The following is a 13,347-nucleotide window of genomic DNA, read 5'->3' as shown; positions in this document are numbered from 1 at the left end:
GAGAAATGATGTTTGTAAAATTGTTCTGGTGTACTACAGAAGTAAAGCCTACAAAATCAATGCACCCAAAAACCCACTTGTCTTTGAGTCCAGTGACACTTGGGTTATTATTTATAGAGCACTCTCAGTTATATATTTGCTCTTAGGGTTGAATGAAAAAAAAAAAATTAGTGAATCTTTAAGAAAGTATGCTGGATAGACCAGATCACAATACAGAATGACTAATTTTTTGCCAAAGCAATGTACCAAGAGCTAATTAGAAAAGGTGAAGTGAATTTTGCTGGAGAAAGGGTAAGCATATTGGGAAGGGAAGTTAAGAAGAACAGGAGTAAGGGAAATCTTTAGAAAAGTGGTAGTAATTAATTTGAGCTGAACCTTAAGCCTTCTTCAAGAAGGCAAGGTGAGGCAAAACAATCCAGGGAGACATATATGCTAACATGGAAGTCAAATTTACAAAACAGAAGCCTAAGTGGTCCACAGGTGAAGGCACATCTACAATGATACTTTACTGGACAACCAAAATTACTGACCTCTGAAATGGGAAAGATGTCAAAGGCCTATCTTAGGGTGGGGTGGGGTAGGAGGGGGTAGAAAAAAATTTGAGGAAATCCCTAAGGCAAATGAGAAAACTAATTCATCCTAAAATTCATTTACTCAGTATGAAGACATGTATCTTATGTTTAAACAAAAAGAAAAATCTGCAAAATCCGTTTCCTCCCCAAAGGCAATCAAAGGTGCATCTTTTAAGCCTCTTCCTATACTCAACTCTTACCAGTTAATAAAAATGGACAAAATCTGAGATTCCAGAGAATTTAAACCTTGAGCAACAGGGAAGACTAGATATACAAACCAAAGTTGAATCTATTCATTCATCCTAAATTGGGACAAAGGGTCACAGATATGTAATTTGAACTCTGAGCAGGTTTGCAACAGCCTCGTGCTTTCATTGCATCTAAGCAGAGGAGTCATAGAGGAGTATGAGTGAGGAATGGAACTCAGTACAGTTTCTTAGTAAGTTTTTAGTTTATGTATTTAATTGATGAAGACACCTCTTATATGTGGCTTAGTAACATCATGCTTTTCGGAAGTTCCAAAGCATAGATTGCGTTGTCGTATAAGTAATGTTTTCCTTCTCCATAGACACCAGGATGACCTTGATGGCTGTCTGCTCTCAGGGTCTCATTCTCACCTGTCAAATTCTGATCTTATGACCCCTTTTTCATTTTCACTTGTCTTCTTCTGGATGAAAATTCTGTTTTTATAATCTAAGCATGATGACCTTCACTCAAAAAAATTACTCATATGAAAAATACCTTCTATCTACCTCTATTTAATGTTCTTTCTTAACTTGTTTTTAAATTATAAAAATTTTTTCTGAAGTTGGTGTTTGTTTCACTTTTGTTTTGTTATTCATGTACCTGTTTGCCTGTAATCAGAGTTGTCATCTAATATTATATTTGCCAGAAACCAAATCCTAGTTACTTGTGTAACTTATTTTGTAAATACCCCTCATGTAGATACTAAATAAATGCTAGAAAATGAGGATAATGATGATGCTTCAAAACACAAGTTATCTTCTATAATATGGTTCTGTTACTTTAATTATTTTAAAATGATTTTAAATGCACATTTTTATCTAAACTGAACCACCTTTAAAATATTTTACAAATATCAAATCATGTTGTACACCTGAAACTAATATAATGTTATATGTCAATTGTATCTCAATAAAAAAAAAATTTAGCCATTCAAATGTTCAGAACCTTTGAAACCAACATTATATTTTTGAAATTTATCCTAAGATGATTATCAGAAAAAAGACATATCTATGTGCAAAAATGTTCACTAAAGTTTTACTCATAATCACAAAATATATAAATAACCTAAATCTCAAACAATAGGAAGTGGATAAATAAGATTGGTATATACATATAATGGAACATAATTCAGCTGTTAAAATTCATGCTGATAGTATAATGTTAAGTTAAAATAGAATACAAAATCATGATCAAATAATCCTATTTTAAAATTCATAAGCACATAGAAAGAAAATAAATTGAGGAAACACCCAAATACCAGTCAATAGAACTCTAATTAAATTTTTTAAATGTACATTCATACAATAAAATGCCATGTAGCTATTCAAAAAGAATAAAGCAGATCTGTGCTTACATGGAAAAAAAAAAGAAAAGAAAAGAAATTGAAAGAATAAATACTAAAATGCTGACATATTGGTTTCTTCTAAATGGTAGAATTATAAGTAGTGTTTTCTTTATATAGAAATAAACATTTTATTTCATTTATAAAACAATAAATCATTTTCTCCAATGATTAATTTATAATAAGGAAAAAAAACAGACATTTTTAGAAGTACTCTATAATCTCCCAGTCAAGTCTGGTATTTTATTTATATTACTTTTGTATTAAACTTTAAAACATTGAAAAATGTTTGACTTTCCATGGTCATTCACTATTAGTTAGGTAAAATGAAGCAGCTATTTTGCTAGTCTTTAGTGTTTGTTTCAAATGAAAAGAAAACTTGAATCCAGTAAATATGAAATTTTGAATTATCTACTAACTTCATTTCACGCTATTCTTATTTCTCTGATAGTGAGTTAATGAGTTGCTTTTAGCGCCTCTCCTATGTATATTTCTAGGCTCAAATGTAAGATTTAGAAAAGTCCTGCAAGAAAAATGAGAATGCAGAAATTTTTTTATTACAATATTAAGTATGAAATAAGTCATACTTTTTCCCTTCAAACTTACCAGTTACATTTTCAAAAAATAAAACAACATTCAAAAGTTAATGCCATTGTGTCCACACCTAAGCTATTTCTACATATAAATAGTAAATACAAAGTTTTCACATGGTCCTACCTGAGTCTTGGTACAACCATTGCATTCTGACCAAGGGGCATAGGAAGCCCACTGGCAATTGACTGGCGAGGAGGCACTGTCATAGTGTCAAATTGTCCATCATAAAGCCGACAGGTAGGAGAGAAGACAAAAAATTGGCAAGAATGGTCAAAAATTGCTTCACGATTTTTTTCCTAAGAGGCACCAAGAGGATCCCAAAATATATAAAAATATATGTGGGAAGGACTCACTTTTTCAGAGATTTATTAAATATCATTTATGAAATATCTAGAATGTACCAGGCACTATTTAGACACTAGAGCTATAAACATAAAAGAGATAGGATACTGACAATTGGTAGAGGGGAGGATGAAGACACAGATGTGTAAACAAATAATCATAAGACAATAATATAATCATGATCCCTTATACAGTATAGCTAATGAGATAGATTTCCTAACAGAAATGTGTACAGTATAATGCATTGTGGAAATACACATAAGAGAGTGTCCAAAGTTGGGAGGCTAAGTGAGAACATATAGAAGGAAGGTATTATGGCCTTTGACGGGATTTTGGACGATGAATTGAAGAGCTATACAGAAATTTAACTGAGAGACAACAAGCTCTAAAACGACCGTATGAGAAGTAGGAAACCAAAATCTGGCAAAGGCTAAATGGACGAGAATTTAATTTTACATGCTCCCCCTGTTTATTTAGGTCACTTCTCAAGCACACACCCAAGTAGAGTAGGGTCAAGTTGAGCTCAAAGAATTCCACCCAAATAAAATACATGTGGAAAATGGCAAGTTGACTCTCTTACAATGCTTAACTCTGGCTGTGTCCAAGAGGTCATGTTGCTTAGTCCAAAGAGATTAAGGAAGCCTTACCTAAAACCACACTTCGCAAGGGGTAGAGGAACCAGGACTCCTGATTTCTGGACTTTGAGTACATTCCTAATCTGGGAGACATCTCAGGTCAAGGTGATTCCTGCTTAGTTAAGCATAGCACTGCCAGGTGCTGCAGATAAGGAGTCCCGTTTGGGGCTCAGGTGCCCTCATGGGGCTAATCTTGCTAACCTGTAGTCTTGATATGGCATCAGTGATCCAAATGCCTTAGTGTTTTTGACCTTTAAACAATCTGAACTTAATGCTATGTGTCTCTTTTGTCTCCCAGAGACAGGCAGAGGCCTTCCCCAAACACCGAGGCTTAGGAAGGGAAGCTTGCTTGGCCTCACCTCCTCTGTGCCCCCTGTCCAGTCCCCTCACAGAGCCCTTACCACACCTGCATTGAAATCAACTCTTTCAAGATCTCAATCACCCCCTCTACTCTCAGTACCGTCTGGCTCCTCTGTGTCCCAGTCACTGGCACAACTCCAGACACATGTTCTGACAGTTCGATGAGGTAAACCGACCTGGTCCTCTCCCATCAGACAGTGAAAGCAAAGCAAGGCCGTGAGTAAATGACGCTGGCTTTTTTCCAGGTCTCAAGAGCCGATAAACCTATTTTCTTAAAAAAAAAACTCTCAACTTTTAAAATCCCAAAGACTATTTTGCAAAGATTACATTTAAAAATCAAATTCTGCTCTAAGATGTGTAAGTCAGCTGCAATTCCCTGAATTGCAGGTAAAACCATGATACTGGGAGAAGCAGGAAACCTTGAGGTGTTTATAGTCTTCAGGTTTCTTCCTTACAGGGAATAAAATAAAGTAAAATAAGAATAAGAATAAAACACACTTTCTCTATAATTGCCTTTTCTAAAAAAGGGGAAAAAAAAGTGTTGAAGGGTTAAACAAGCTCAGGCTGCAATGTAAAAATCAGACCATACTTAAGAATTTCCTTAAAATAAAAGAAATAATTGTTAATGATTTCCACACATAATCCAAAAAATTCTCACCTTGAAAAAACTTGGAACTCTCCTATAAATCCCACCAAGAAGAATAAACTTATTGCCTAGGAGGGGGAAAAAAAAAACAATAAAGCAGTATTTTAGTTAGAGCATTGCTTTAATGAGTCAAAAGTGAATACATTTGTACAAGTCAAGATTTGTGAGTTGGGAATAGAAAGAGTGAAAGAACCATGGAGAAGCCTCGATGATTCTGCTTGACTTTTAAGTTTTCATTTTAAATAAAAATTTAATGCAATTCTCTTTTTTTAAAATTTTTTGGCCGCATTGGGTCTTTTGTTGTTGCGCATGGGCTTTCTCTACTTGTGGAGAGCAGGGGCTACTCTTCGTTGTGGTGCGCGGGCTTCTCATTGCGGTGACTTCTCTTGCTATGGAGTGCGGGCTCTAGGCACGCGGGCTTCAGTTGTGGCACGTGGGATCTTCCCGGACCAGGGCTCGAACCCGTGTCCCCTGCATCGGCAGGCAGATTTTCAACTACTGCGCCACCAGGAGAGTCTCTAATACATTTCTCTTGAGTTCACCTCACACTATTCACTTCTGGAAAGATAACTAGGGGCTAGGTGATGTCATTGACAAATAAATTGAAAAGACTCCCTAGAGTTAAATGTTCACAAACATTTCTTTAGGGTCCCATCATCTTTTAATTCCTTACTCCACTCTCCTCTCTAACTTTGGTACCCATGAGGACACCAGAGAAGAGAAAGCCTGGAAAGAAGAACAGTTCCAAGGGCTGAGAAGCTAAAAGAGAAATAGCTTCCTAAATGGAAAAATCAAAAGTGGAGGTACATTCCTAGCCAGAGGTGCCGTGATGCTCATCACAATCCTTAGTTCTGCACGTGGTTTTCAGCCTTTAAAACACCACAGAGGCCTTTTATAATCACATTCACGTGATAGCAGCAGCCTAAATATTGAGCATCTGACAAGTTATGAAATTGTATGTGAAATGTGATTACATTTTGTTTGAAAATCAAATGTGTATTGAAAACAAATCTAGAAAGAAACATAACAAAGGAGAATAGTTCATTTCTGGTTGTGAAATCATAGTTGACTTTTATTATTTTATTTTCATTTCTATGTATTTTCCTACTTTGACAACTGAAGGTGAAAGGAAATACAATTCAAATCTGTAATGGAGACTCTTTAAGAATATCAAACACATTCAATTCATAACCCAGTAAAAAAAGTCCTTAAATCATCTTACCTCACATTTTACCAGGCCAATGTTCTTTCTCTTCTCTTGATCTCCCCAAACCTCTTTTCTCTCAGGGTAGCTGTGGAATGGCTTCCCAACATTTTTTCCAGACCCTTCTACTCACCTTCCTAGATCACCCATCCTCTTATTAGGTATCTTTTTTTCAGTTGTAAAATCCTAGTTGCCTTCTGCCTTTTACAGCCTTACAGATTTTTTAGCCTATAATCTGATTAACATAACCAAAAGGGCAGAGAGGTACCAACAGCTGTGGGCACCCTGGAAATGTGAACAATGGTGGGAGAGGCTATGGATACTTTTCTGATTTTTCAACAAACACATGAAGCACATAATGGAAAGCAACACCTTTTAAACGTTGTTTTTTGTTTTTTTTAAATTATAAACTGCAGTGGGTTGTTTCTTTTCAACAATATGTCTTTTTTTGTAGTATGTCAACTCATTTTTCCTGCCCTTGGGCCAGCCTATCCCATAGCTTTATTAGTCACTCCCAGGCGTCCTGGAACAATCTAACAGTCAAATTGCAATGTATCATCCAATTTTAAATGTCTATCCTACTCCCAGGTCCTGCGGGAGGGGTGGGGTCCACTTCGAAGTTCCTCTGCTTTATTCTCCTTCTTCTTTTCCCCACCTTCCCAAGATGCCTGTCTTCTTCAGAGTCAGAGCAGCAGGAGTGAGAGGGGTAAGAGCCAAAAGGATCTTGCTTGCCTGATGCAGCTGGAGTCTAGTGATGGTAAATCAGGGTGTGTTAGATGTTTGAATGCCAATTCTTTATCTCTCATGGTGTTTTTGTCATTGTTTGGATATCCCTCCTTTGGGAATCTACAACCACTGTTCTCTGGCACAAATGATTCATCTCTTTGTTCAGCTCTCTTGAGTCTCACCAGTGCCTGCTTCCTGATGCTGTCTGCTGGGGTTGCTTCATCCTGCAGGCGTCTCCCAGGCAGAGTCCCTGACAACCCAAGTCTGGCCCCTTTCTAAAGGTCCACATCTGGTCCATGGGATACCTGCACACATCCTTGTCCTGTCTAACTCTGGATGTCAGGATGTAACCAATACTGCTGTGTTGACTTACTTGCTAACCACAGGGCAGTGAACCAGCCTATGCCTTTAGATTTTCTCAAACGTGAGTAGGGTATCATTCCCTATACACCCTCATGCTCCAAGGGACACAATATTGCATACTTTTGAGGATGGAGATGGCCAAAGGGTCACCAAACAAATTTAGGGCTACTCTTTTGGTATTGCAATAATACTGCATTGAATGTACAATATCTCACTTTAAAATGTGAGGGTACTGAGCACGTATTATTATTGGCCTTTGACCCTCAGGCAAAACAGGCATCATGAAAAAATCCATTTTAACATTCTATTACATACTTTTTTAAATGTCAACGAAGTTTTAAGGGATATACTTTTTCATCAGAAAAGATAACTTTGCCACCATCCTCCTTGTATACATATTATAACCCATGAAGATCTGCTTATCACAAGTTCATGAGTTATACAAGCTGAATCTCTTAACCAAAAGAATGTCTTGAAAATTTGCTAGCTGGGTACCTGAAAATGAAGCAGTTATCATTCCTTGCCTTTGGAAAGAGTATCTCATCAAATGGACAAGAGAGAACAATTACAAATTAATAAATAAATTAATGACAGACATAGACATACAACTGAGTTAACTCTATAAAAGAATTGCTTCGTTGAAAAGATATCATATCTTTGCAGTGTGTAATGTAGCTAAGCTGGGACTACATTTCCCAGAATTCTCTTCTCTTCTTTCTTATGACTGAATGAGCATTAGCTCTACCTCCTTCCTCTGAAGTGTTCCAGCTACAACCATTGTCTCTATGCTTCTAATTTCTCCACACCTGGTCCTTTACATTTGTCTGTTGAATCATGAGCCCATTTGAGGTAAAAAATAAAATATTAATTTCTGTAGCATACACTGGGTTCCAAATTCCAAGAGAAAAAAGTATGGAAAAATCAAATCTAATTTCTTAACATGCCCTAATTAATATCTTGATCAATAAATTTAGAACATAGGGCACCAAACAGATGAAGAAGAAGGTAGATTTTAAAATCAATTTACTTACATCTTTATCAGAAATAGACATCAATTTGCAACACTTCTAATGATAAAGAAATGCAAAAGGGCACAAAAATATGATTTGAGTACTTTGTAGTCATTAGAAGCACGTTATAGATTGAACAATGACAGGAGAACATGCTTATGATATAGTGAGTAAAAAGATTCAGATCCAGACTGATAGCAATTTCATAAAATATATTTTGTACATGTTCATATAAAAGTCTGAAGAGAAATAGATTAAAATGTTAATAGTGGTTATCTCTGAGTGGAGAAATAATCAATATTATCTTCTCTTTGAACTTAGTTTTGCCAAGATGGTAGTATTATAATCTGGAAAAAGACATTTTTTTAAAGGCACAAACACCATCACAGTATAATTGACAGAAGACAGCTGATAACATCAGATCAGCTCTGGGTGTGGCGAGGAAGCAGAAAAGCCCTCATCTGAGACATCACTGTGCCTGACCACACCCCAGCACCATGTGAATCATGCTTTAGGTTTACAAACCCCAGGTTCATCTCACTCCACGGAAGAGAAAGTGAAGGTCTGGACCACAGCCAGCTCAGAGGGAAACACTTTTTGCTCTAAAGCCCTGAAACACTTCAGACCCAATTATCTCCTATCCAAGGGATACAAAGAGAATGAAAAGAATTCTGGGACCACCTCTCTGAACTTAGTTCACATGAATGGGGGGTGGGGGGCGCGGGGTAGAAAAAAGAATACTCCCTCTTAAAAGGCCAGACCTGAAAACCATTTCTAGTGGTGTCTTCATAGCCTAAGTTTACCTTCTCCGAAACGTATCACAAAAGCATACCCTTCAGATTTACTGTAAAAATATGAATCTCTACTTTCAAATATAGGTGGGAACTCTGCATGCAACTCACAAAGAAATCATTTCTTTATTTGTTGATATTTTATCAACCAACTGAAAGATAAAAGTAAATATGTTACCCCAGCAGAAAAATGTCATAATAATCAATGAACCATCTTTAAGCACAAAACAATTATTAAGTTGTCTCATCATAAAATAAGTAAGGAAATTGATTGATGGTTAATACAAATATTAGGAGAAAGTATACTAGCTAGATGACTCTAGGAAATGTATCCTATTCTTTTTGAGCTAACAAACATTTTAAATTTTTAAGTAAAAATAAAAGAGTGATAGAGATTAGATTATATCATAATTCTAACTTTGTATGGTTACTTGACGTTCTAGCATCATAACATTAAACAAATTAACTTTATGATTTGTGTGTAATTTTCAATAACTTAATTAAATGTAATTTCACCCATGAGTTACTCGAGACCCACCTCTCACTCCGCCTCCAAAGCCCCTGGAAAGTGAGCGTAGATTCAGTATTGCAAATCGGTGGCATAGTGATGACAAAAGCAATCTAGCAGCTGACAGGGCTGAGAAATTATTGCTCCAGCATTGTAATGTAAAATTTTTAAAGTTTAAATACAAACGTCTGCAATAATAAAATTGTAATAGCAGGTTCAACTTATTTTTGCATCCCAGAATTATAGTCTATGATAGTGATTTCTGTCTTCAGTCCTGCATTTTTTTTTCTTAACATTTGGCCATTTTCCATTAGACCAATATGTGTTTTTGGTAAACCTTTAGTTTCATTCCATTTATCTGTATCTTCTACTCTCACAAGCCTTATCTTCTCATCCAGATTCCAAACTCTAAAGTTTCAAGTCTCCAAATTCACTTTTCTATAAAGCTCTTAGATAAGTCAGATCAAGGGGGTTCATTGCGTGACTCCAAATCAAACAAACGAAATCCATGGGAGAGCATTTTTCCCTAAGGAATAACAATTGTATTATTGTATTTTATTTCTTAATGGCTTTCTTGGGACTTTCATAAACATTGTCTCCAATCTCTGATTCCCAGACCTCTAAACCAATAAATTAACTGCAAGAAAAGAAAAACAAATTCACTTTGGCTGAATTGTTAACTATATTTAATTAAGGATTTTTTTAAAGTCACCCTCGGAGACTTCTCTTTCCTATTTTCCCATGTATTCTCATTTTTTTTGTTTTTTGGGGGTTTTTTGAGTTATTTAAGTTAAGCCTTACTCCCTTTTGAGTTAGCTTCGTTCACAAAAATAATGAAGTTATCTTACCTTCATGTTTGGGAAAACATTCAGGGCAGAAGACAGAAGGAAAATTTCCTCCTCCAGTGCCCAGTGAATTTTCAACAGGAGGAAGAGCCCAGCAGTCTACTCCCCGCCTGTCTCTCCCTGCTGGGGATTCACTTGGCACTCATATATAGAGCAAGTGGTTCCAAGACTTAGCTGTGACCCCAACCAGGTTCTCTGGGGACACGGAGAGCCTGCCCTGTACTTAGTCTGTGCCTTGAAACCAGATGCATCTTGTCAATTTACCCAGGCCTTAGCTACAGTCAGCTGGGACTGTTTGGAAGTGTAGTTCTGAGAAAACATCTGTAAATCAAGAAAAGCAGCAAATGTTCTCACTTCAATGTTTAAGTGATTTTCTACCAAAGGAGACTCTGTGTAAGGCAAGGGATAAGCCTCCTTCCTGTTTCAATCTACCACGCTAAGCAGATGTTTTCATGATTCTCTAAAAGGGTGTTATACAACAGACTTTGAGATTAAACACTTTGTGGAAGAAAAAATGTAAATGCAATTCTGTCACTCAAAATGTAAATGGAACATTCTGGAGTGGAATCCCCCCAAAATATATAATATCCTAACACAATATAATGCACATCCCTTCATGCTTAACTTTCAAAGAATGATCAAAAAGAGCATGTTTTTTTGCAAACATATTTAAAGGCATCACTAATTTCCCCAAGAACAGCCCTTAATCCTATGATATTCAGATCACTCTGTTGGAAAGTTCTTGTCACGGTCATCAACCATGTCTATGTTCTCTTCTTCAGTTGCCTTGTCTTATTCTGCCAGATCCTCACTTTCCATGGCTTTGCATTGATTCTAGCACTTCTCCAACATCATTTTCATAGATTTCACGAAAGGTTGCATTTTTGCAAGATTTCAGATTTTCTATTAAAGTTGAGCTACAGTTTTTTGGGTTTTTTTTTGGTTTTGGTTTTGGTTTTTTGTGAGCTACAGTTTTATTTGCATGGTTTGGCCAAATATTCTGAAACTTGCTGTTAGGGCATTATGGGTAGGAGTGACATAAGTGTGAAGTAGGAAAGGAAATTTGAACTGAGAGTAATTTTATAACTAAACATTCCATTCGTGAATATTTACCAGTTTTAATATTTTTTCTTTTTATATCCAAAATATTTGAATAATAAAGAAAGACCCCCACCCTCCATTTATAAATTAATGGTGGTCTTCCAGAGGCAAAACTTCCACATCTTTTGTGCAAACTGTTAGTGCTTTGTGTGGGAAAAAATTTGCCACAGAGAAGATGATGTCTGATTCCTGAAAGAGTTCTTTTTTTTAATTCAACTCCAGTTGCATGAATTCCAGATGTCATGGACTCTCCTTAAGCACTCAATGTACAATTCCACATTCAGCGGCTGTCTTAGTTTGGGTTCCCCCAGAAGCAGATCTGAGACAAGAATTCAATTGCAAGTGGGTTTTTTTTTTAGTTTTTTTGGTTTGGGGGTTTCTTGTGTTTTGGGGGTTGTTTTGTGAAGTGAAGTGATCCTAGAAAGCACTGCTGAGGGATAAGAAAGTGAGACTGGGAAGGAAAGGAAGTCAATAAAAGGTACTTTAATATGCAAGATACTGAGGCAATTATAGCTCAGTCCCAATGAGGAAATCTGGGAGACATTGAAGAGCACGTCACAGAGTTATTCCAACGAGGGGGTAAGGCTATATTTACCAGCACCCTGTTTATCATTGGTTAAGGGTGGCTTCTGGACCATCAACTCTCTGACACTTCCAGCTTGAACTGGAGGTAAGTTGAGAACACATCTGTAGCCAGGAAAGAAAGAAAAAAAAGACTTCCAGTAGAAAGTTGCTGGTATTTTCAGTATTTGCAAGATATAGGCAGGACACCACCAGCACCTGCCACAGTAGTTTTTCCATTCATTCATGCATGCACTCATTAATTTGTTCATTCTAAATTCAACAAATATTGACAAAGGTTGCATAATATGATAGGCTAGGGGCTTTGACAGATGGGAGGCTTGAGCAACATCCTTCTTTATTTTCATCATTTACATGCTATAAAGATCATAGTAGCCCATTTATAGAGTTTCCTTAGTCTAGAGGATGAGTCACACACATACAGATGTATCTGCGATAATTTAGAACTTGCATTGTTTGGCTTCCAGAGATTGTATGCCAGAAATTAAATCTAAAAAGTTTACAAAAACTTCCTTTCACGAAGTGCTTTGCACTTGCCCCTCTCCACAGCTTTGCTCTCATATGAACAGTGTTTTTTCTTTCGGGAATTTCAGTGGAGGAGCCATTGGAACAAAGGTTTCAAATATAGGTGGGAGCCACACTGTGGGAAATTTGACTGCCGGAAAAAGTTGTGTAGACTTTATTCAAAGGACAATGGGAACTCGCTCACTGGAAGTTTTAAGGAAAGAACCAAAGTGATGTTTTAGGATGATTTAAACACTGGGAGTGTGCAGGCTACATGGAAAGGATAAGGAGGGGAAACAGGAAGTGTGATTGGAATTTATTTCAGTAAATCAGACAAGGGGCAATCAAGGCCTCATTTGAGAAAAGAAAGACGAAGGACCAGAGGATTCACCAGACTTAGTGATTAAACATAATCACATATCAGATTGACTGAGAAAACTGGAAGAATTTAAGAACAAATTAATGAAGGAGGGAAATAGGAAATTGATGAGAAAGAGGTAGTTTTAGAAAAGGGACATTTTTATTTTGAAGAAAATATCCAACACATAACTGGAAACGTAGATCTCTTTGGGACAAAATATCTTGGCATGAGGGAGAGAGTTTACAGAAGAAGGAAAACCAAAACAATTAATCGTCAAGCCAATGGAGGGGAATTTCAAGGAAAGGCCAGTCAACAAAGACAAGTGCCACATGGAGGTCAAAGAGAAGTATTAAGGGAAGACCACACCACGCAGCAATTAGAACATTGTGGATAAACTGAAGGCAAAGTTTCCCCACAGATTTTCCACTCTAGTCCTACAAGACAATTCAAGAAGAAATAATTAATTTCGTGGTTGAATGAGTGTAACAAGCTGTGTATGTTATAGAGCAGGGTTTCTCAATCTCTGAATTGCTGACCTTTTGGGCTTGATCAGTCTTTGTTGGTGGAGTGGGGGGGGTGCAGGGAGCTGTTCTGTGCGTTGGAAGACGGTCAGCA

General features: G+C 36.8%; 1 protein-coding gene across 1 annotated transcript in view; it reads right to left on the bottom strand.

Moving 5' to 3' along the window:
- C7 (complement C7) overlaps window positions 1-10,318 on the bottom strand; it is a 52,079-nt gene extending 41,761 nt beyond the window's left edge. Inside the window, exons 1-3 of the mRNA XM_059916304.1 lie at window positions 10,188-10,318; window positions 4,750-4,805; window positions 2,878-2,953 (exon numbers count right to left, since the gene is read on the bottom strand). Of these exons, the coding sequence (XP_059772287.1) occupies window positions 2,878-2,953; window positions 4,750-4,805; window positions 10,188-10,193 (138 nt within the window). The 5' untranslated portion in view covers window positions 10,194-10,318. The remainder of the gene's footprint in view (window positions 1-2,877; window positions 2,954-4,749; window positions 4,806-10,187) is intronic.
- Between the last annotated feature and the right edge of the window lie 3,029 nt (window positions 10,319-13,347).

This window comes from Balaenoptera ricei, chromosome 3 (assembly GCF_028023285.1).
Source record: "Balaenoptera ricei isolate mBalRic1 chromosome 3, mBalRic1.hap2, whole genome shotgun sequence".
Classification (NCBI taxonomy): Eukaryota; Metazoa; Chordata; class Mammalia; order Artiodactyla; family Balaenopteridae; genus Balaenoptera; species Balaenoptera ricei.
This window is presented reverse-complemented; position numbering and strand designations above follow the sequence as displayed.